The sequence below is a fragment of the Daktulosphaira vitifoliae genome, unplaced genomic scaffold (genome assembly GCF_025091365.1).
Source record: "Daktulosphaira vitifoliae isolate Bord-2020 unplaced genomic scaffold, ASM2509136v1 Scaffold_5, whole genome shotgun sequence".
In the NCBI taxonomy this organism is placed as follows: Eukaryota; Metazoa; Arthropoda; class Insecta; order Hemiptera; family Phylloxeridae; genus Daktulosphaira; species Daktulosphaira vitifoliae.
The window spans coordinates 27,894,778-27,920,688 of NW_026099576.1; the positions used below are offsets into that span (position 1 = coordinate 27,894,778).

General features: G+C 26.3%; 3 protein-coding genes and 1 pseudogene across 8 annotated transcripts; 2 read left to right on the forward strand and 2 right to left on the reverse strand.

Moving 5' to 3' along the window:
* Positions 1 to 297: 297 nt before the first annotated feature.
* LOC126908031 (uncharacterized) lies at positions 298 to 16,606 on the reverse strand. 4 transcript variants are annotated; one of them, XM_050689852.1, is made up of 13 exons: positions 16,474 to 16,606; positions 14,060 to 14,269; positions 10,047 to 10,172; positions 9,801 to 9,971; positions 9,523 to 9,729; positions 7,889 to 8,672; positions 6,438 to 6,585; positions 4,324 to 4,663; positions 2,583 to 4,212; positions 2,230 to 2,503; positions 1,943 to 2,169; positions 1,650 to 1,882; positions 298 to 1,591 (listed from the first exon to the last, which is right to left on the reverse strand). In XM_050689852.1, exons 2-13 carry the CDS (start codon positions 14,219 to 14,221, stop codon positions 758 to 760), a joined length of 5,136 nt encoding a protein of 1,711 aa, XP_050545809.1. In that variant the 5' UTR covers positions 14,222 to 14,269; positions 16,474 to 16,606; the 3' UTR covers positions 298 to 757. The 4 variants fall into 4 exon arrangements, with proteins under 4 accessions (XP_050545809.1, XP_050545811.1, XP_050545808.1 ...); XM_050689854.1 differs by lacking the exon at positions 16,474 to 16,606 and adding an exon at positions 16,261 to 16,467 and having other exon boundaries at positions 6,438 to 6,573; XM_050689851.1 differs by lacking the exon at positions 16,474 to 16,606 and adding an exon at positions 16,261 to 16,467.
* On the forward strand, positions 15,975 to 19,553 carry LOC126908272 (uncharacterized; annotated as a pseudogene).
* LOC126908052 (ras-related protein Rab-30-like) lies at positions 16,723 to 25,758 on the forward strand. 3 transcript variants are annotated; one of them, XM_050689898.1, is made up of 6 exons: positions 16,723 to 16,856; positions 22,481 to 22,584; positions 23,650 to 23,733; positions 23,866 to 24,049; positions 24,130 to 24,281; positions 25,209 to 25,758. In XM_050689898.1, the coding sequence occupies exons 2-6, from the start codon at positions 22,498 to 22,500 to the stop codon at positions 25,305 to 25,307; spliced, it is 606 nt and encodes a 201-aa protein (XP_050545855.1). In that variant the 5' UTR covers positions 16,723 to 16,856; positions 22,481 to 22,497; the 3' UTR covers positions 25,308 to 25,758. The 3 variants fall into 3 exon arrangements, with proteins under 3 accessions (XP_050545855.1, XP_050545856.1, XP_050545854.1); XM_050689899.1 differs by lacking the exon at positions 16,723 to 16,856 and adding an exon at positions 22,200 to 22,300; XM_050689897.1 differs by lacking the exon at positions 16,723 to 16,856 and adding an exon at positions 22,272 to 22,419.
* Positions 19,225 to 19,986, reverse strand: LOC126908048 (protein ZBED8-like). The gene is made up of 2 exons (XM_050689887.1): positions 19,789 to 19,986; positions 19,225 to 19,728 (listed from the first exon to the last, which is right to left on the reverse strand). Exons 1-2 carry the CDS (start codon positions 19,984 to 19,986, stop codon positions 19,225 to 19,227), a joined length of 702 nt encoding a protein of 233 aa, XP_050545844.1.
* Positions 25,759 to 25,911: the final 153 nt, after the last annotated feature.

Genomic DNA, 25,911 nt, shown 5'->3' on the forward strand with positions numbered 1-25,911 from the left:
TAAAAGTGTTTTTCAGTTTTTTTTAACTATATCTATTTTTCACTTTTTAGTTTTTTATGACATCGCTGTTACAGTCACGGAGTGTTTATTGTCAATTATCACTAGCAATGGGTATAATTTCTGTATTGCCAGTTAGTGGGTTTATAAACTCACAACAATACTTGATATTAAAAAAGATGATACACATAAAATGAAAAAAAAACACTTTTGAGCGGTAAAATGATTTTTATTATAACTAATCATAATACTTGATTAATTTTTTTTATCCAATTAAATAACTAAAAATTTAATAAGCTCTTAAAATGTAACTTAATTTATTTAATTAGTTCATGACTTCAATATTGATCTAAGAATTGTTAATTTTTATTGTACATAATATTACACATTACTATAAATATTTTCAATGCTAACGATACTAAGATGATGCTGTTAAATATACCCTGTAAAGTGAAACATTTGATCGTTTGATTAAAAAAGAAATCTAACTATGATTTTATGTATGTACAAGGAAATTATTTTGATGGACAAAACGTAATACATGAATATAAAAATTTATAATTTATTTTTGGTAAAAAAAAACAACAGGGTGAACTAAAGCTATTATGTATACTACAATATTTACATAAATATTTTCTTATCTTATATGTATATATCACATTTTCATTTTAAATTATAAATTTACAAAATTCTAAAATGTATTTATATACATAAATATATATATATTAGAAGACGATCAACACAAGAATAAGGAGGATAATCACATAATAGAACACAGGCCCGACATTTCCTTACCTTTATTGACAGCTGGATATTCTTTGAGTTTCTTAACATTATTCAGTAATCTAGGTTTTAGTTCTCGCTTGGGTTTTAAAGGTATAACAACTGTTTCCATTTCAAGTCCAGGTGGTGGAGGTTGGTCTGGATCAATTTCACCAAATGTCGGAGTAAAATCTTGAGGAGACTTTGGTTCTACAATAGTAGATAATACTTCTACAGTTGGTTTTAATGGTTTAATAATAGCTGTAGCTTTTTGATTTATGTTTATTTTAATGGTACCCATTGCAGGTGCAACAGGTACATTCCATTCAGTATCTGTATTTCCATCAATTGAACATGTCATAGTTGAAACAGGAGATGGAGATTTAGATTTTATTGGTTCTTCAGTAAATACTTCTGATTCAGTAAGAAGTGGAGTATTATTATTTTCAATAGGCTCATCTTTAACTTTTGGTGATAATACTTCAGTAGCTGAATGAATTATCTCCATAGTTTCTGGAATTTCTACATCGTCAAAGACATTTTTATTTATTTTAATATCTGCATTGTTTTCATCAGAATGCAAAATTTCACTGTTTACTTTTATAGATATTTCATCTTTTTTAATATTTTCTAAAATTTCTTCTTTTATATTTTGTTCAGATTTAACTTTTATTTCTTCTTCTTTTATATTCTTCAAAGTTTCTTCTTTTATCTTTTTCAGAATTTCTCCTTCTAGTTGCTGTTCTTTTTGAAGTTCAATTTTTTTAATTTCTAATTGCTTAGCTTCTTCAATGGCTTCATTTCGTTTACGAATTTTCTCTTCTCTTGTTTTCTAAAAATGTAAATATTAAAACTTGCATTATAGTTGAAAATTTAAGTAGTTAACTTACAATCATATCATCATAACACATAGGATGATAAAGACGTTTATCCTTTTCAATACAATTTCTAAGTTGCCACTCTTCATCTTTTTCACTGTAAAATTGCTCAAACTGATCATGACACAAATAACAGGCTGCAAGTTCACTATTTTCTCCAGCTGGAAAACATGGTACATTTTCTTCTTCTTGTTGCTCTTCTTCTTTAACCCCCTCCTCACTTTGTAATTCAAACCAACTAGCAGCTGTAATTATTTACAAATTAGTAAAAATATTTAAAATAAATATTATATAAAAAAAATTACCTCTAGTTGACTCATCCTCTTGTTCTTCATATTTACACCAATCGCTAGTATCATAATACCACTTCCTTGACTGTACCGTTTTACTAGCCATTTTTTCACGCCGATTTTGTCTAAAATGCCAATCTAAATGACTACTATATTTGACAGTATATTCAGCAGTGAAACGAATACCACAAGAACTACATTGAATACCAGTGTACAAATTATGTATTAATCCTGGTTGTTTCCTATAATGAAAAAAAAGACAATTTAAAACACTTAAGAATAATTTATAATCATATACTAACTGTTTTAAAGTTGAAGGATCAGAAAAGTCTACAGGTTTCACAGCCAAATTTTCTTCGTTTTTCTCTTTTCTAACAATTTTTGATTGAATTATTTCTTGTGGTTTATCTTTGGGAACAATTCCACTATCTACAAGTTTTTTAAATAATTCATTTATATCCATATTGCTAGGTAATACAGGTGCAGTGGGAACAGCAGGTGTGGCAAAAGAACTAGAAACTACTTCCAATTGTGGTAATACACTAGGTACCAAGTTAACAGCTGGTAATGAAGAAGCTATAAATAAATAATTATAAAACATTGAATTATTATATATATAATATGTATCTTAATTAAATGCCATTAATTATCTTACGTGGAATCAAAGAATATGTTGAAGAAGTAAATGATTGTGGAGGTTGGCTTATATCTTCCACCGATGTTAATGGCATATCAAAACCAGTAAATTTAGATGGTATAGGTGGAGCTGGTAGTGGTGGTAAGGTTTCAGCAGCAGTATCTTCAGTTAGTACAACACCCATCATTTGAGAAATTGCAGCATAACCAGGTCTAATATTTGATGGCAATCCTGTAAATCTCAAATAATGTTTTTTCCCCCTAACAATTATTGCCTGCGGAGGTCCATTATAATTAACTTTAAATGGCTGATCATTAATCAATGCTCTCATTAGGCCATCAATAAATCGAAGAATAAGTGCTGTGTTTCCTACATCAATTCTTTGTGGTTTAGCATCTAAGTAAACTGGTACTGTAAAGTTGTTATCAATTATAATAGCAATTCGTCCAGCAACTAAATCTACACGTTTTGTAGTACCAATATTAACAGAAGGAGGAGGCCCTTCCAATTTAATAGATCTTTTAACTGCTCCGAGTTCAGTGTATATTGGAGGACCACCAAAAAAGCATTCATAGAAATTACCATCCAAGTAAATTTCTCTGGTAGGAGCCCCCAAACGTACTCTATGAGGTTGGCCATCTAATAGAAATTCTCGATCAGGAGCATTAAAATGACAAAGAACTGAAAAAAGGTCATCAAATATTACATTTCTTGGTGGTCCTTGAAAATATATTTCTCTAGGATCATCCCATGAAACAAAAGTAATTGCAGTGGGACCATAAAATCGTATTTCTCTAGAAACTCCATCAATGTTAATTGTTTGGGTAGGGTCGTTTGCTATCATATCTAATATTACAGGATCTGAAGGGGGAATAACAGGTACAGTCCAATCAGGTGTTGATGAAGCAAATGGAGCAGTAGGTCTTGGTACCTCATACATTGGAGGTGGCACTAGAGACCTAGAAGAATGTGAATAATTAGGCCGGGGTCCTCTTGACCAAGGTTCTACTCTATTCTGGGTAAATCTAAGTCCATTATCTGGTCTTGTATTCCAATTTTTGTTATTCTTCCAATTACGACTTCCCTTGGTGATATCTTTCTCATTTCGTCTAAAGTTTTTTCGCTTCTTAAATGTTGACCGATCGTCAGAGTCCAATTTTCTAGGATTTTTTTTTGATTCTTCAGATTCAGAAGAAGTACTTTTAGAAGAACTATCACTTTCACTTCCACTAACACTGCCATCACTATGTTTTTTATTAAGAATATTCCATGGTCCTGTACTAGGAAAAATTTCACCTACTAATGGTTTTAAATTTACTCTTTCATCTATATCCATCGGTTTATTATCTTTTTCATTTCCTAAATAAGATATTTTATTATTTTCTATACTTTTAGATTGATCTTCTGTAACTTGATTACAACTTATTAGTTCATCACTAGTTGGAGGTTGAACACTGGCCTTACTTTGCAAATCTAAATTAGAAACTGGAATTGTGTCATTACCAGCTTCTAATTTAGTTTGTATACTTAATCCATTTTCACCGCATGATTGAGAGATTTTAGGTATAACATATTTTTTCAATTTCAAATTCTTATCATCATTTTTCTTAGCTTCCTCTAACTTTTCAACCTCTGTCATTTTAAGCACCTTTAAAAATTAAAATTAATAATCTCCGATTATTGCAATTAAATATCAAATAGTTTTTTTTTTTTATATAAATTTCATACAAAAACATAGTAATGTGATAATTGTACATACCTGACACATAATTTTATTATATTCATCAAAAGATATATTTCCAGCATTTAATGCTTCTTCAGCTTGTTTGAGGATAAGACTACTGTTACTTTGTACCGTTTTAGACCTCATATCTACATCTAAAACATCTTGAGTTTCTATTAAATGTTCACTGACTACACCAGGCATTTTTTTTGTTGGTGATTTATATGGTGTTTTAAAAGTATCTGGTTTAATTTCTTTATATTTCGCCCACGATTTTCCCGATTCTTGTTTGATTGTTTCCGTTATATATGGCGGAGAAGGTACAATAGTGGGTGTTGTTAATGTACGCAAATCTACATCTTCTGCACCAAAAAGTCTGAAATTTATTGATAGTCAATTTTTTCTTAGATTTTGCGACAAAATGAAATTCAAAGAATAACAATTGAATTTATAAAAGATCACATCGATTATTATAACAGTATAACCAAGCGTCCTAATAAACAAATTAAGACACTTATTCTTAAATAAGCATAAGAACTCTCAATGTTTGAATAAGCACGACAACATTTATACTGACAAATATAAATCTGTGATGTTTCTACATTCAAGTTATCATTATTTGTTATCTTAATGTAACAACGCTCGCATAATAGAAAATAAAAGATAAACAAATTTCAAGAATTATTGAACCACATACATTGAAAAGAAACGAAGTTTATTAATATTATAGTATAAAATCAACAATTATAAATATTTGTATCAAAATAAAACATGTATTCATAATAAGCTTTATAGTTGAAACATTCATACATTTAAAATTTAACTATATAATTTAATAAAAATAAATAGTGTCATTATCAAAATAAATGATACAAACATATTTATTTTGAGACCCGAGTTTGATCGTTAAAAAAATGCTCACAAAAATAGATATCTACTATATGCATAAGAATTAATATACAAGAATAAATAAGTAAGCATTTTTCACAAAAAACACCATTTAGATTTTAAATTAATAGGCATCAATTTTAAAATTTAATTATGTTGGGTACTCGTATTCTATTCCCTTAACAAAAATAACAATATTGGAAACTTATTTTTAGTTCCATAATTAGTAGTCTTATATTATATTTTTAGATTTAAAACGCTAGCGTAGTTTACCAAGGCTAAGCTCTCATAGAAACATTCATAGCCCCATAAAAAACTGTTTTTTTTTTTAAGGAGGGAGAAAGGAAATATAGAAATTAGATATAAGAAGTATAGTAGAGGAGTTCTTCATTAGACATATTATCCAAACTTCGGAAGTAGAGTATAGGTCTATAGCCCTCTTATGATTCAACATTTTAAAAATTATGCAAAATACTCACTGGATCAAAAATAATTAAAGATATCAAAACCTAGTGGGACACCTGTATATTGTTATAAACATTTTTAGAGTGGAGGAAAATTAATTTAGTCCCCCTTTCAAAAAAAATTTTTTTTCAGATGGGCGTCTATGGACCCACAGATAAATATTTTTAAGCTACGTCCATGGTTTTGTTCATACTTAAAATATAACAAAAACTGTCTCCTATTACTTTCACTAAAAAAAATTTAGTTAACTTTGAACTACTTATTTTGTTGGTGCAAGGAGTTAGTCTCTATATACATTAAAAATAATTACAAGTATTTTTAAACAGTGGCAAAAAAAAATTGGCCTGGAAAAAATAATTGACTTACTGTTTTTGAATTTTTCTAGATAAACAAATAAAAAACACTTAGTTAAATTCATTTTTGTCAATTAATTCAAATAATTATTATGAAACAAAAATTTAGAGACACGTTAATTTACTAGCGTTGAAATTGATATATTCTCAACTTTGTAATGAAATTACTCAAGTGTTAAGTGTTGTTATTTTACATAAAATGTTATTAAAATTATTTCACTATTTCGAATTTCAAAATATTACTTGAAAAATATAACGTTACACGTAAAATTATAACAACAAAAATTTTAAAGTCGCAAAACTTTTAATTGACTAAAAAAAGGTTAGACATTAAAAATTAAGCTAAATTGTCTACATTGCAAGCATAACAATACAGGTACTTTTCAGTATATTCTTAATTTAATTAGGATTTAAGATAATCATCAGTTAATAATGTTAACTTACTCGTCAATAATTTCAGATTTGCTTTTCTTAGCCATTGGTTCATTATCATCAACTTTGATTGCATCGGAAGTTGTTCTCTTGTTTGTTGGGGCTATAACTCTTAGGTCTATGTCATTTTGTGGTGTGATTAAAACGTCTGCAAGAATACCTTTAATTTTCATAACAAGACAAGACATAAAATGTAGAACGAACTCAATCATTTTTGGAATGTTAATAAAAGAAGAAGTACGCATACAGTGAAGTATTACGTTCGCTATTTTTATTCAATCAACTCAACTCGACAAATTTAGTAGTTAGTATTTCATAATAATGAAGTATATATTACTTAATAATAAAAATTTTAACAATATATATTGAATAATAAATTTGCCTTACACAAAATAGGATTTTATACCTCTACCATCATTTGAAGTTTACTAGAGTTTATAATAAATTTTATTTGTCATATTGAATAACACACAAGTTCCACATAACAATTTACGCAAATGTATTTGTTTGAAACTTGATAATTCTTACTAAAGAAATCACCTAACAGTTTCACATATTTACGCGGTGCTAATATCAATCTACAACATAGGCATGCACCAAGGTATCCTCAGTAGTCAAGGTATTCAGTGGCCAGGTTTTACATAATTGAGACAATTTTATGTTAATAAACGTTAATTCATCAATATTAGAAAGGAAAAACAAGCAAGGAATTAAGAAAGAACTGCATTCAATCCTTAGGGGTGTAATATCTGAGGATATTGTACCTTAATATTACCACAATTTTAGGCATGAGCAGTTTTCTTAGTTTTCTAAAAGAGTCAAGAATAGATCAGTCATAACTACAACTGGCCCCTGACACTCTGCGCACACCTATGATTCACATTATGTATTAATTGTAAAATAGCAGAATGTTTTAAATGCACTTGTCCACCTTCTTTACATTTCAAAATAAAAAATTTATCAATGGGATACAGCTCACTTTTGTATGGTCAAACAAAAAATAACATGTTTGATCATAAAAATTTCATTAGCTGATACCAAACTGAGTTCATGAAGAGTGACAGAGACAAATTTATTAACACATTGTTACAATATTGTTTTCAGACTAATAAGAGTTTAACCTTTTGGATCATTTATGAAATTTGCATAATACATTGATAGTACTCTATATTAATCTATATTGTCGTCAATTAATTATTTAACATACTCTCAGACAATATTTCAAGATATTTTAAGGAAAAAGGTAATTAGTAAAACCAATGATCGATTAACAGAGTTTATAAAAACTCACTTAACATTTTTTACACAAAAAAAAATTAAAATTACAGAACCATGTTGGAAAGTTGAAATTGTTTTTATTTTATTTTGGCGGAAAAAAATATCCAATTTATTTAAAAATAACAATAATTCGCCAATAATGAGTAATATTTTTAAAAATAGTCGATTTGACAATGTAATCTTACTTTTATTCGAATTTAAGACTGGAATAATTTTGTCATTCATTTCTGTAGAGGTTATTACAGAAGTTGATGGTTCCGGAGATTTCTTCATAGTTTGCATATACATGTGAAGTCGTTTTAAAGAATCTGAATCTTCTATATTTGAATCTTTCTTACTCAAATCACAAATAGCTGGGACTGACTTTATAATATCTACATCTAAATTATCAACTTTAAGTGCTGAAATAATTGTCGATTCAGTCACACACTCTTTGGCAACAGAAGTGTAAAATGGTTCAGAAATGTCTTTCTTAGAATCTTCAAAAAGATTTGAATTAGCATCATTGACAGTTATGTCTTTTTGAGGAGATGAAAGAACATTTAATACTGGTTTATTCACTTGACTATTAATAATAGCAATTGTACCTTTCTTCTTGCTATCCAAATCTTTGGTTTTCTTTTCATCTTTTCGCTTATGATATTTGTCATCTTTAGGACTTTTTTCTTTGTAGTCAGATTTCTTATTCAATTTATTTCCAGCCTCTTTCTTAACTGGTGATCGACTTCTTTCTTTTTTTCTCAAATCATGATGTTTGTTACTTTCACGTTTTAGTTTATCAAATTTTTTTTCTTCTTTTTTTTTAGATAATGGAAGTTTATCGTTGTTGTTTGATGTTATTTTAGCAGAATTTTCTGTTTTTCTTAGTCGTGGGTCTCTATGCCGAACAGTTTGTAAAAGCTGTGTACTAACTGGATTAATTTTTGTACTGCTTGACAATGGCATATTAGGAAAAACATTAGGAACATCCTGTAACACAGTTATTTTGTTCACAATCAACTAAAATATTAATCAAATAATCAAATTATTATTCTAAAAAAATAATTTGGTATCTCAGTTGTGAGATTCTCTATCCAAGCTATGTCATGTATTATATAATCAATGAAATTATTAATAATACTTATTGTATTATATATCATTAATGAATAATTTATTTTATTTCAATGGAATTAATTTTAAAATATTCTAATGATCACAAAACGAAAATCAATTAACTGTGGCTTTTACCAGAATTATCTTGAAACAAAGTTCTGTTTCTATCATTAAAGCATCATTATAAGCATTAAAGATACTTATGATTTCAATTTAGAATGATTTATTTAAAATGCAAGTATTTCAATTATATAACAAAATCTTTAAAATTTAATTATTTATAAATCTATTGTATTTTTAATGTTATGTTTTATTTTTTATTAATTTTAGACATAAAATATAAATATATACCATATTACATAATCATTTTAGTTTTTTTTCTCGTTTTAGTAATAACTTAATTCTTCAAAAACACTTATCTAGTGTAGAAACGTACGGTGTTCAATTGTCCTAGCAAGGAATTGTTAAGACACCCAGTAAAATATATAGGTTCATTTATTATAAATATTGTTAAAAATTTATACATTTTTTATTTTATAACTGTAATAATTAATTTAAATAAAATTAACTTTTTTTTTCTAATATTTTCAAAGTATTTAAATAATTTTGAAGTATTCAAACATATATTATTATCAACATTCAAATACATATTCTAAATTTAATCATTTGTTTGTTTGGATACTTTTTATTTATAACTAAAATAAGTCATCAAAATAAAATCAATTACTTTTGGTGCTATATTCAATTTGTCTATTTGTTTTTGCTGCTTTTCTAATTCACTTTTAGTATGTAATAATTCAAGCTCCAACTTCTTTTGCTGTAGTTGTAATAGTTCTTGATGCTTTTTAAGAAGCTGCTTTTGTAATACACTTTGATCTTTCACAGCAGACGAAACAACAGGTTGAATTGATGCTGATTTTTCAGATGGATTAACCTAAAATGTTTAGATTTTACTAAATAAATAAAAATCTTGCATTACATAACATCAAATTAACAATTACTTACAGTATTTAAAAACTTAGGATTAACATGTATATTAACTGGAGCAGCACTAACAGGCCAATTTTTATCCAAAGCATTAACTGCCACATCTACTGAGTGAAGTTTACTAGCAGGTATAACTTCATTCCATGTTGAGCGTAACTTGAACATATTAGTCCTAGTTTTCTCGTCAACCTAAATAAATATTTGTAATAATTGCAAGTAAAATAAAAGTAAGAATAAAATAAAAACAGATAAAGAAATATTTACTTTTAAAAATGTGCTAGCAAAAAGATGCTCAATATTTTGAACAAATAACTGTATATACGGCTGCCCAATATTTTTGATAATAGAATCAATCAAATATAACACTGGTAACTTGCTTTCTGCCTGCACCTAATAATAATTTGCATTAATATTAATTTATGTTATAAAACAAACCTGATTTTCTTTTTTCTTGTGATTATCCATATCTTCATATTATATTCTCCAAGTTTGCAGATATATAATATAAATAGAAAAGTAGTATACACTCTTAAGTCATATTTATATATAAATATCACAAATATTACCTTTGAAGAAATGACAATGTATAAACAACTATTATGAGCACACAAAACTATAAAAATAGTTATTTCAAATTTTTTTATTTTATTTAATCTTACAAGTATGATTGAAGTAAGAACACTTCTATCAATGCCACAAGTATAAGAAATTTAAAGATGATACTTCATTTCATAGCTAAAATTGAAACCCTAGTACTTTGAATCATGTATTAAAACAGTAATTGTGTTGTTCTTCATTTATTATCAGCAATAATTAAGCAACTATATTTTATAACCATTTAAATAAGATCTCTATAAAATAGAACAAAGAAGTTCGTATTATGATCAAACAAAAAAAAAACTACCTTTTTATTGACCGAGTATAACTTAAAATTCAACTATTTATAAAACTAGTTTTACTGAAAACTTAATTTTTTTTATAAGAATTAACAGCTAAGAAAACAAATGTTCTTGATTAATAATATTTACCATAACACCAACAGTTTTCAGGATCAGTATAGGAGAAGAATATATTAATATAAAAACTACCTTATTTTATTCATTTAATAAAACCTCAGTCTTTTTATAAAAGTGTTCGTGATTAGTATTTAACTGAAACATGGTATTAAATTAATAATTTTTCACCTACATTTAGACTAATTTAAATAATTAGTAAGAAAATGAAAAGCCGCCAATCACAATATTTTTATTAATCTAGAAAATCTAACCCAACTAGTCTAAACTAAAAAAAAATCTAATCACATTAAATATAAGGCCTAAATTTATATGAAAATTTTGTAATATAGGAAATTAATTTATAATACATTTTTCTTATTTTAATGACAATAAGAAATCCTTAAAATTGTGAATGCAATATGAAATAATGCAATTGATACTTCTTGATGAATTCTGGTACAAGCATAAGTATAATTAGTAAAAATAATTCTATGATTTAAGTTCAGTTGATTATCTTACATAAATATAAAATATTCTTTTGTAGTATAGTCTAACATAATAAAATAGGTACTCTAAAATATTTCCATATACAAATTACAAATAACATTAAAAAGTAGTCACATCTTTAAATTTTGAGTTCTAATAATGTAAAAGATAAAACACATGGTCACTACAGTGATATTAATAAAAAAAAAAGTACTTATTATATGTTAAATTATGCATTAGGTGTCTCGCATGAAGGTTTAAAGACCAATTAAAAAGGTTTACTCTAAATTGTATATAACACCATGTTGAATAGTCAATGTCAAAACTTTTTTTGTATTGAAATATTCAAATTAGTAAATTATTAATTTATTATAAACTTTTCATAAAAAAAAATCTTATTTGATATGATTAATAGCTTAGTATTTCATTCACCATTGGTTAATATATTTTGACCAAGTACTATGTATTATATATATATATAAATTTTTTTCTTCCCCAGCATCAATTGTTAAATTTAACAATAAGTCTAAATGATTATTACACCTACCTGATGATAGAACTCGTGTATTGATTGAAGGTATAATAATTGTTGTTTTATAATATCCAGTGAATCTTGATGTTGACTTAATTATGTTAAAAAAGAATAGTAAAAATTATAATAAAAAAACCCAGCAAAGTCAGGATGGTGCCTAGTAACATCAATGCAGTAATGAAATTTGACAGTAATTAAAATCACTAAATCATAAAAAACGCTTTAATACATATCTGTAGATTGTATTTTAATTTTTAATAGGGATTTTTGTATATAGAAAATACATCATGAAGTCACATTTTTTAAAAATATATTGTAGAAAAGAATGTTAAATTATTCTGACCTTTGTAAATGAATTATAATTTAAGTTAAAATTTAAATTTAGTTTAATTAGAGTTAAAACATTTTTTTTTTTTTTTGGAAAAACTCCCCTTATTCAAAAAAATGTATGAACTCTTTTTTTATTCCTTAACTATGCCTTTTGAAGTAGGTATGCTTTTTTTTCTTTTATAGTTTCTAAAATTAAAACAGCTGTCACTCATTGAAAGACAAATAATATAATACAATTTTTAATTGTATAAAATTGATGATATAAAAAAATTTTTGTTGCCATTTGAAAATCAAAAGTCGATATGACTCATAAGGGATAATAGCAGGAAAATAATTTTTCCTATAAAACAGCTCAACAAAGATACACTTTTGTTAAAAAATTACACAATGATTAGCTATAATACTTTCAAAGATATTTCATGAGGTGTAGTTAAAGAATCACTCTGTTAAGAACACAAGCATAGGGACAAATTTTTTTTTAACTTGTACTATATAATATAAACTTTTATTTAACGGATGTTTAGAAGACATTTTTCATCTCCCCTGTAAACAGGTAAATTGTTATAATTACAAAACAATTTTTTTTGATTTAACTATTTTTCACTAAGTTAATTTATAAGATCTTTTGATGTATCGTTAAGTAAAACTAGTCTAGTGAAAGTTGAGAGAAAGCAGCAACTGATACAAATAAAATAAGTACATCATAGCAAAATTAATAGTCTCAGCNATAAAATAAGTACATCATAGCAAAATTAATAGTCTCAGCTTTGCATCAAAGTTAAAAATATTGCAGTTAATAACAAAGAAATCCATGCAACTGTTTGCTACCAAGATATTTTTTAACAATTAATATGATAATGAAACTTTAAAAATTGTGTTAAATATTAAAATCAATTTGAACATTACTAAAGCTAAATAGTAATTAAGACAAAATCAAGTTAGTTTAATAACTAGTAGTTTATATAACTTACCAAAGAGGAAAAGTATCTCTCTAATATTTACCATAACTTATTATCTAACTTCATTTAGACAACTATATTTCATTTAAAATGCGAGACACCTTATTACATTACTTCAATACGAAAATGGTAAAATTATAAATATTTAATAGCATTTAATACCTATTATTTTTTATTTATCTCAATTTCAAACAGAAATCATAACTTTTATATGTATAATATATACTGTTCCCTAATACCATGCACACACTTCAATTTTTATTAATATATCTTAGCTAGTTTGTAGATTGTATTATGTAGTATTATTCATAAACATACAAGATAATAACAATAACCATTTATTTATTCAAACAATACGTCTTATTCAGACAACCAACATTCATTATTAAAAACCAATGTAAAATTATACTGGTTGAAAATTATCAATGCATTTAACAGATTTTTATTAATCTTAAACTAACAAAGTTTGTTTTCAATCATTATTTTTAACAGCATTAATATTTGAAATAATTTTGAATAATGTTTTGTTTACACTACATATTATAGCATGATTTAACTACGGTTTTAATTAAAGTAGCAACATTTATAATTCACAAAACTATAATGAATCTTTTATGTTTTTGTGACAACCAGAAGATAAGAACATAGGACCAAAAAGTATGTATACCATAATTAGTCACATCATATATAGTTTATTTCATTTTTGTTTCAATATTCAAATAATCACATGTATTCATACTCTATCTAAACATATGCCACCATTTTCAAAGGGAAAGCATTACTCCTTTTTATAAAATATTAAGCCCACATTTTCATTACTTCCATTACAATGAAATCAATTCATTTAGATAATCCTGATTTTTTAAATATTAGGTAGGATTAAAAAATTTTAATTAATACATGATAATTAAATAAAAAGTGCATTCCCTTTGTCATGAGTGTCAAATATTCATTACTATTATGAAGTTTAAAAACCTTATGAAGCTGTCTTTCAATACACTGAACTATGATTGGAGCATAAGCGGAATTTTCTTCAGCAAGCATTGTTAACATGTTAATCAATGGTTTACTATTGATGTTGAGATCTGCTAATGCATTGGAGTACTCTTCCGAAACTTCAATTTCTTTAGCAGTCATGATGAGTTTTGTTTAGTTTGGTTCAATTTTCAATAGAACTGCATTTAACTGCAATGTTTAAATAATGATTGTCAATAGATTATTATAATATTTAGATAAATATAATTCATATGAAAATAATAAATAAATAAAAAAAAAAAGATTGATATTTGATAAAAATAAATTAGTATTAAGATGGAACTAGTGATAAAAAATTATTATTCACATTATAGAATAAAAAAATGAAACTATTTTATCCAATGTAACAAAAATAACTATGTACTTCTAAATTAGTTTTAAAAATTATCAGTATAGTATACTATCTACACTGAATAATTTTAGTCTATACATTTTTCATTTATTATTAAAAGTATAAATTAAATGTTTCATTTTTAAATTTGTCTAACAAAAATAAAGAAGTTTAAAAGAGAAGAATTATCTGGTAATGATTTAGTAAACAAATACTTAGACTTCTAAAGGTATTGTACAAAACCAAACTTTTTGATGAAAAAACATTATTCATCAGGATTTCTTATTTTGATATAGAAAATTTTATTGACTCGTCAATATTCGAGAAAACATTGTTTGCTTTTATAAATAGAAAACTTTTAATTGATACAAAAATAGATGAAAGTAATGTAAAACAAATAGGATTAATTAGTAACTATTGACAACTAAAAAAATTATTTTTGTGTAAATATACATTTTTTTTTTACATTATAATAATATGAATATTAAAAGTGTACAGTTTGTTAATACGAATTACAAACAAAACTATATCTCTTTTCTATAACATTTTAAGAAAAACAATTGTTTCAAATAAAATCTAAAACTTTACTAACAAAACATTTATTATAAATAGATGACTAAGTATTCAATTTTAAAAAGCCTGTGATTATTTACTATTCTAAAAAAAATATCTATACATTAATATTGCAGAATAATAAAAATGTATTCTTTAACTTTTTAAATTTCATATAAATATTACTCATGATTTATTTATTCAATGGCAATAGAATATTGTAATTAATAATTATATTAAAGCAAATGTTTATCCTTAATATCCTTTTGCAAACATTTGAAAATTATGCAATATTGATAATACATATAAAAAAACAGATGTGTATTTATTTTTATTATTACTCTATGATTTACTGAAAAATAACATTTTAAAATATCAATTAAATAAACATTAAAGATCTTGAATATCTATACATTATCATAATTATTAAATGTGTTAATTAAATTGTAAATGAAAGATATTAAATAATTTAATAAATTAACAGAAAAAAATTGACCAATGCTTACACTGTAAAACAATTTTTTTTTATATTAATATAATTACAGTTGTATAACAACGAATCCAAGGTTTAATTGTAATTACAAATAATCATTATTATTCTATATAATACAAAATATAACATTATTCAGGGTAATTTAGAACTGAGTGGTGAAGTGAAACACAACTAATAATTTTTTGATAACAACATTGGTATAGATTTTTAATTATACATTAAACTGTGAAATTAAATTAAGGAAAATTTTATGTATTCATGTTATGGTCAGTTTAATATAAAAATAATCAATGTAAACTACTAAAAAATATGATTTTGACGTTTCTTTATTTAAAAAAAATAATTGTAATATTTCAAGTACCTTTTTACGATGGTTTAAACACAATCTAATTTTAACAAAATTGATATTCTGAATCGCACAAAATTTTTGCTAACTTGGAACAAGTACCGATTATCTTTTACTTTAATTTATTAAAAAAATGTCTCAATCTATATCAGGTAAAATTCATACATTGTCGCACAATGTTTGATTTTTTATATAATTTAACTTTTATAATAAATCTGTTAGAGTACTACAAAGGTCAAGATAATTTTTATTCTTCCTGAATAACATTAATTTGTAACATTTTAATGTTAAAACAAAACGTTTAAGATATAAGTACAAAATATATTAATTTAAAACCTGGTTTTAAATTTAACTAAATGTTTGATTTAAACATAAAAATACAATTTCATCAAGACCAACACAAAACAAACAAATCTCACCGTTTACTGATATTGTACAACATAATAAGGACATCATGGCCGTCGAATTATGACAGTTTAATTTCGATAAAAAAATAATTATATGCGATCAATTTTTATTTAAACTGAGAGATAATATACAACTATAATCACTAAAATTAATAATTTAAGAATTACTAATTTATCATCAACATTTCCGTAGTACAACTCGCAAATAATTTGGAATCAACTTACCAAATATTGGAAGTTAAGCATTGACGTAAACAGTCGTTTTCAGCCATATCGACCATAGGCAGGTATCATATGGCTCGTTCGGTTAATGGAGTTTATGACACCAACCACTAGCTACGCTAGCGTATCACCGACCATCGGTTGATCAAAACGGTTTTATTTAATTTACTATCATAGACAGTACAGTTTGAATAGAATTTATTAATTTATTTTTTCTAGGCATTATTTAATGCCTTGAAAAAATAATAATAATTTTAAATATTAAATATTTTGCTCATTATCAATTTTCTAAAATTTAACTGATTTATTATTTACAGTTATCTTAGAACATGTATCCCAAGATAATTTTAATAAATCAAAATGTGAATTCCTAGATTATTCTTCCTGTAAGTATTGACCTAAAAAATGTTAAATTCTTATTATTTATGCAATTATTTTTATTTATAACAGGTCAGTCTGAGTTGAAAGAAATTTCATGTATGTGTAATAAATTTATGTATTTATACTTTGCTAAATCTTTTATCTCTGCTTATTTCTATTAAAGCTTTCTCAGTAGTTGTAAAGAGTATAAAATGTATAAAAACCTTAAAAAAAATGGTGATTATTCACTCATTATTCAAATATTATGAAATATATTTGTCAGATACTAACATTGAATTTAACTATTTAAATTACAATATTTAAATATATAGGATTATATTAATTATTTTCAGATTTAATTATTGAATCTGATAAAATATTAGAGACTTTGTTGAATAGGGTAAAAAATATTTTATTCTTTTAAATTGCCAACCCTGATTATATTGCTGTGTAACAAAATTTTTGCTGTTTTTCTAAAATGTCATAAAATTTATATTTAGGGGTTTTGAGTAAAATTGGTGTTAGGAAAGTAAACCAGCTAACATCCAAATGCAAGTTATTATACTAAGAAGGTGTACTATCGAGTAAACATCTACGGTGAGAGCAGAAAATAGCTTCTAATTTTAAAACTCGTTTGGCGGCAGCTGAGAAAATTTAAAAGGGGTTTTGAGTTCAAAGGATGTAAACCATATTACTTATGCAGCTACGATTTTCACAAATTTACAGTTGTGTGAAATTAACAGAATAACACATGGCAGAAAATTAACACTACAAGAGAAACTGCTGAGCTTATCACTGTATAAACAGAGTACAAGGTATACCGTATTTTGGCACAACTATTTACCTTACCAGGCAGAAAGACTTTGACAAATTTACTATCTAAAATTCTAGTAAATCCAGAAATTGATAATATGTTGATGAAAGCCTTGAAGGCTAAAATCATCAAATTAAGTGATAAATACAAATTGTGTGCAGTTTTATTTGATGAGGTTAGTTTAAACCCAAATTTAACATATGATCTGTAGTAATTAGATGAGGAAGTATTGAATTACGTCGATTTTAGTATAATATAAGCTTTACAATAGTAGTAAGCAATTTTTGAACTCTTAAGCAATATAATAATTCCATATAAAAGGGAAATGCAGGGTAAGCAAATTAATAATGGTGGGAAAAAGAATATAAAAGGGAAACATGAAAAGTATAGGGGGACGATACTGGGCGAGACGAGACTGGACGTTTTTGTCGAAGAAACGTCGAGTTACGGGTTAGGTCGTTGACGTAAGAATAACTTTATATTTTTTTTATAAGATTTAATTAATTTTTGTGTTAAATTATTATATTATATTTGACTTTGTGTTTGATACATTTCGTAAATAAAATAACTATTTTAAAATCTGGACTTAGCGCAAATATTTAATATTCACGGTGATCTCGAAATTGTGTGTGTGTGTGCGGCTAGAGTCTAGGTTGGACTGCTGGTCCTTTAGTCAATCTTAATAATTAGTGTACGAGCTGGCTAGTGTTTGGGCTTAACCGTCCTTTAGTGGGTATAGTAAAAAGGTAGTTGTGCTGGTGGCTGACAAGGAGCCACCCTTCAGTCTGCTACTTTTGAGTTAGACTGTGCTGACGGGTCTAAACTCTACCCCTTTAGTAGTCCACTAATTAGAGAGATTGGGGCTGATCAGTTTATCCAACAGGAGGACTCGAGAAGAGCTCGGACGACGAACTCGTCGTCAATATATATATATACATAAAACTTTAATAAACCTTTGTGTCTACGTTGGGGCACTACCGACGTACGACAGATTATAGTACTGGAATAATAACTGGTTTTGAAGATAATAGTATAGCTAAAACCCAAAACTTTGTCGATCATAGCTTGGTGTTCATGATCCATGGTGTGGTTAAAAAGTATAAGCAACCCATCTTTTATTCTTTTTGTAAGAGCACCACTTGTAACCATGATTTAACAAACCAACTAAGGAACGTTATACGAGTTGTGCATGAAACTGGACTGCAGGTTATAGCAACTATATGTGATCAAGAAGCCTCAAATAAAGCTGCTATTAACATTTTAAAAAATGACATAGAGCTGATATGATAAGAAAAAACAATGATTACAAGGAAGAGTTTTAAAATGTGGAATCTGGAAGAAATATATTATCATTTATATCAGTGTTTCCCAACCTTTTTACCACTACGCACCACTTCGGCAATATTTTATAGGTCACGGACCCCTTCAATTTTACGAAAACTAGGAAGACCTTTTTTTGCTCATTAACAAGAATACACAAAATTTATCAAAAAATGTTAATTTTTATTACTTTACACTTTACATTTTATTACTATACTTGACTAATATATAATTATACTTTACTATACAAAATAATTTACTTAATGTAATTTTTGTGACTGCATTTCTTTGACCAGTTTTTCAATTCTCGGATGAATGTTGCTCATAGCTAAACGTATATCGTCACTTACGTATAAGCGATTCCTCTGTTTATTTTTGATGACAAGTAGACTAGAAAATCCTTGTTCACACAAATATGTAGTTAAAAATACAAGTAAATAACGCAAGGCGATTTCCCGGAGTTTAATATGTAATGTTGCCCTTCTGCACCAAAATTCCTCAAGGTTCATACCAGAATCAAACATATATTTGCAGTCAAAGTCATTTTGCAGTTCGATGACAGCTTCTTGAAGATATTCTGGGGCTTCTTCCACTTTTGCACAAAAAGGGTTTCGAATAATTTTTTGAACACTGTTAGCTTTGTTCCATTCCGGAAAGTAGCGAGTAAATTCAGATTTTAATTTTTCCAAATGTTTTTTTATGTTCTGTTGAATTTCGATTCTAGTATCAGCATATTGATCGTTGTTGATAAGAGTTTGGAAAGTCTGAAATGCCGAATAATTATTATTCTCGATTTTATTCATCCATAGATTGATTTTGCATACAAATGCGCCAATTTTATCTTCAAAAATAAAAATATTTGCTCTAAATTCCAAGGTTTTGTTTCCCAAACCTTGAAGTTGCAAATTAAGGTTATTTAAGTGTTCAAAAATATCTACTAAATAAGCAAGTTGTAATTCAAATTTCAAATCACAAAACTTTTCGAGTAACTCTGAATCCTTCTCGTTTAAAAATATTTTCATTTTCTTTTTAGTTGATACAACCGTTTTAGCATATTTCCTTTTGAAAGCCAGCGAACCTCTGTATGAAAAAGTAATGTTTTCTATTCGGAGTCCATTCAACACAAAGTTTTTTGAAAATACGTGTGTTAAGTGTTTTGCTTTTCACAAAGTTCACTATCTTTATTGCTAGTTTCAAACCGTTAGCTAATTCTTCTGGTAATGTTTTTGTAGCTAACGCCTGCCGATGAATGACACAGTGTATCGTTAAAATTGACAGATTTTTTTTCTTTTACCAATGTTGCAAGACCTGAACGAGATCCCAGCATAGCTGGAGCTCCATCTGTACAAAAGCTAACTAGCTTCTCCCACTTGAGATCATGATGTTCAAAATAATTGCTAATAATTTGCTTTACATCAATCCCTTTCGACGTTGTCTCTAGTACACTTGACATCAATAACTCTTCTTTTATTGTCTTATCCTCGATGTCTAAAAACCTCACAAAAACTAATAACTGGCAACATTGTACAATGTCAGTAGTTTCATCGCATTGAAGAGCGAAGTAACTATTTTCTCTCATCCTATCCACGATTGACGCTACACCTATACTCCCTCTTATATGTTCCTTCCTTATACTATCTTTTCTAGTTACTCCACTCATCCATCTAAGCATTCTCATCTCTGCTACCCTCATTCTCTGCTCTACTTTCTTATCTACCTCCCAACACTCTGAACCATACATCATAGCTGACCTCACTACAGTCTTGTAGAATTTACCTTTCAGCCTCATTGGAATTCATTTATCGCATAAGACGCCAGACGCTTCAATCCACTTCAACCAAACGTACTTAATTCCTTATCTTATATCCTCGTAAATACCACCGCTCTTTTGCACAACTGACCCTAAATACTTAAAACTCTCTACCTCTCCAATCATGTCCTCGCCTATTGTCACTGACCTCCTCATTTCACCTACCTCGTGTTCTCCTTTGTCAAACTCGTACTCTTTATACTATGTCTTACTTATACTTATTCTTAAACCCTTTTCTTCAAGAGCTGATCTCTACAACTCTAGCTTTTGATTAATTTCCTCCCTATTTTCTCTTATTAACTCTATATCGTCAGCAAACAACATGCACCACGGTACCTCTCCTTGTATTTCTCTAGTAATTTATCCATCACTATAGAGAATAAATAAGGGCTTAAGGCAGAACCATGGTGCACTCTTACCCTTACCCTAAAAACCTTCTGTTACTCCTCCTGCATTTTTTACCCTAGTACAAATGTCATCATACATATCCTCTATTATATTAAAGTACTTTTTTGGGACTCCTTTTCTCATTAATTCCCACTTTAAAACCTCTCTAGTACTCTATTGTACGCTTTCTCCAAATCTATAAATACCATACACAGCTTTTTCTTCTTTTCCCTAAACTTTTCTATTAGTTGCTTCATACAAAATACTGGTTCCATTGTTGACTTACCAGGCATAAATCCAAACTGGTTTTTAGATAACGTTGTCCCATTTCTTATACTCTTATCTATTACCTTTTCACAAATTTTCATACTATGACTCATAAGCTTTATGCCTCTAAAATTTCCACACTCCTGTATGTCACCTTTACCTTTAAATATCGGCACCACAATACTATTCCTCCATTCATTTGGAATTTTCCCTTCTAATAAGATTTTATTTAAAAGTTCCTTCAACCACCTTATGTCAACACCGCCTAACATTGAAACTTCATTATTCTGATAATTGATTCTTTTTTGTTTTAGCTTCGATGGAAAATTGAGAAAGTATTAATCTTACTATGATATATTTTATAAGGCAATTTATTCAAAATTAATAAAAAAAAATGTAGAAGTTTTTGTATGAAATATTTAAAAAATATATAATCTAATTGAACACGAATCATTTATTGTGTTTTTATTTTATTAAATTGAATCATCGTATTATTATATTATTTAAATATTTATGTAGAGTTGTACACGTTCAAAAGTAATAAAAAAAAATCATAAGTACCATAATTAAAATTGTTATTTTACATTTTGAAAAAGGTATACACAGTTGTAGTGTTGAAAAGTGGTAATACTGATTTAACTAAATAAAAATAGCGGACTGATTCTAATCACCTTTCTATATAGACTATATAAATTTTTATCAGTGTCCATTCTGTTTATTGTTTGATAGAAACTATTACCAGGTTTGTATCCTTATCAATACAAGGCAATTGAACTTAGTTATCAAATTTTATTTTTATCTAAAATTTATAAAAAGAATTATGACTAATGATTTGTTTTAAAAATGATCAACATTGGAACGAAAGACAAAATGTAATAACTATTTTTCATAATTACTCATAAATGAGATTTCATATTTTATTATGTCAATAAATTATTTTTTTATTTCCATAATATCTACTAACTGTTGTCGTTGATTTCCTAAAATTAAAGTAATTTTTTAATTACTGGAGTATTAGTTTGATAAAGTTAATTATATTTATTGTATTGCAGTTAAATTGTCATCTAATATGGAAGATTATAAGTTTCTTTTCAAAGTAGTTTTAGTTGGAAATGCTGGCGTTGGAAAAACATGTTTAGTTCGTCGTTTTACTCAAGTACATAGACATATATATTAATAAATTGGTTAGATAGTAGAAAATTTAGATAAATATCAATTAATTATTAATTCCTTATTTCTCGTATCTTGTAATAAATCTTAAATTGAAGATCTGCCATAGACTATAAATGTTACAAAACAAATATTTTCAGAAAATGAAAACTGGATTTATCATATGTATTCCATTATATAATTCCTTTATAAATACTCTATATATTCTTGTATTGTTTTACAAAAGACAATACCATTTAACTATATTTTCCAAGAGAACGAAAAAAACTGAAATCACCCTCTAACAATTATTGTCTTATAGAAATTTATACATTTTTAACTTGATTATAGTATATTTATATCATATCCATAAAAATAGATAATAATAAAAAAATTTAGCCTGGCTACGTCTTATTTTTTATTTTTATGGTTTAGTTTAATATTGTTGGTTTTACTTAAAACATTTTGTAGGGTAAATAAATGTTGTTAGATTTATAGTATAATTACAAATATTACGTACAAGATCACTAATATTTTATTATAAAAATCTCATTTTTTTTGAAAATTGGCATACATGTGGTATTATCATTATTATAGTGTATAATTTATGTAAAATTTATACATTATACATTAATGTTTTGGCAAGAATAAGATTTTCCAATTTATGCACTTTATTTAAACTTTATAATTTTTTTTAAATACTTTTTTTTTTAAGTAATTTTATAAGGAATAAGTATTTATAATATTTTCACAATTCTATTTTGTGTTTCAAATTTAAAACTAATTTAGCAGAAACATATTATGTACCTTTTTTAAATCATTTTTATTTATAATATTAATCATTTAATATATTAGTAATATAATAGTATTTTCTATTCCTAAGTAACAGTTTGGATGTATTGAGGTTTATATTTTTTATATATTCCATTAAATTAATTTTATATAAATTCCTATGTCCTTTCAGAATTATTCAATTTCTTGTTTTTTAATTTTCTTAAATTCTAATTTTTGTTTAAAATAGTTTTAATTTTTTACTACATCACTTTAATAACTAATAAACATTTTTCTATAGGGGATGTTTCCTCCTGGCCAGGGTGCAACGATTGGTGTAGATTTTATGATAAAAACTATAGAAATTGACAATGAAAAAATTAAAGTAATTATAGTTATATAAATAACTTAATTTAGATTTGTTATAAAATTACTAATTTTTCTTACATCCTTGTTTAAACTCATCTTAATTATTATGATACAAATTAAAATAAAATTTCAATTGTTTTAAAAATAGCTACAAATTTGGGATACTGCAGGACAAGAAAGATTTCGTTCAATAACTCAAAGTTACTACAGATCAGCTCATGCATTAATATTAATTTATGACATAACATCTCAACCAACATTTGACTGTCTTAATGATTGGCTACGAGAAATTGATGAATATGCAAGTAATAAAGTTTTAAGAGTTTTAGTGGGTAATAATGCATTTTATTAAATTATAATTTATTTATATTTTTATGAATTTTACCAATAAAATATTCCTTATAATTTTAAGGTAATAAAATTGATAAAGAAGATCGAGAAATACCTTCTCAAGTTGGACAAGAATTTGCTCAACGACATGATATGCGTTACTTAGAAACATCAGCTAAGCAAGCTGACAATGTAGAAAAATTATTTGTTCAAATTGCTTCAGAGTTAATGGAGGTAAATAATTATTTATTTTGTGTTTAATTTTATAAAAACTTAGTAAAATAAGTTTATTATTGTTATTAGAGTGAAGTCGGATAATTGTAAAAGGATTTTTTGAAATAAATGCACAGGTTTTTATTTAGAACATGGATTTAATATAACAATACATAAGGACCAGAACTTTCCAATCTAAAATAAAAACTGCTAAATTTTCTAAAAGAAAAAATTAATTTACAATTACCCCACTTCACTCAATATAATTGTTTCTCTAAATTTTAGTATAAATGAAAGAGCTATGAAAAAGAAAATTTAGTATAGATTAATCTCATCTAACATAAAATGCTTAAATATTAAAATAAATACTACTGGAATTATAGAATTTTCCTGTATATTTACTCAAAATTGAAGGATAATAATTGAAGGAAGCATCAAGAAAATTCCTGAAGCAAGGCCTCTCTTCAGTTGTATATTTAAGTTGTTAATAGTTGTAAGAAACTTCACTCCTCCACTCATTCAAACCATAATGTTTTTAGGTTAATGGAAGATTTAGGCCTAATGTTTTTCTTGTAATTACTCCACTACCCCTTATTATTTATTAAATGCAAAAAAATGTCAAGCATCTTTTGAGAAAAAAGAATTACTAGGTAACACATAAAGATAGCATCTTAAAATTTTGGGCATTGGGTATCTACCCTAATTCAAAATTCAGACCTGTAAATAAATACAATTGTTAATTTTAATATTTTGTATGCTTTTCAACATCCAATTTTTATAAACTTAATCAAAGTGACCAAAATTAGTTAAAACAGTTATCATTTTGATTTTGTAGTACAATATTAATATTGCCAAAAGGAAGTATATCAGCTTACTTCTATATGTGTATTTTTGTGTATGTATATATCGTCATTAATTTTTTATTATTACTATTATTATTTTTTTTAGAAAGCAAAATCAAAAGGAGTACATTTGGAAAATCCACAGTCTGTACCATTTAACACCAGGACTACCAAATCAATCAATGATTTTTGTTGTAACCGTTAAACTCAAAAGAGTGAATCTATAGAAGTAATGGTATGAATTGATAATAGGAAAAATGTAGTATATTCCTTTATGACTTTTATTATTCATATAATCATATCTATATTTGAATTATCAATTTATTATTTGGAAAAATTTCAAAATCATCACCGATAACTTTTTTTACTTATTATTTTTTTTTAATTATAGTAAAACTTCCTATGAAATAATTTAATAATAACATAAGCAGTATTTATTGGTGAAAAATATTTTTTTCTTGCTAATTTCATTATATGGTAGTAGGGTTCACACTAACTAACATCATCAATATTAAGTTGTAAATTAAAAGAAGTACTACAATATGGATCACAATAAATTACTATTCTGTTGCTATATAATAAGAAGTTTTTCAAAAATATAATCATCAATTTTTTTTAGAATTTTGACTATCAACGGTTCAAAAATTCTTCTTTTTCCTCGCCTTAATCCCAACTACTTTGGGTTGGCCAATGATTCAAAAATTAGTTTAAATAAATTACATGAACAAAAATTGAAATTTTCGATCAATAATTTAGGGTTCAAAACGTTATAGTATTATTTGATTTTCCTTTTTTTTTTTTTTTTTTTT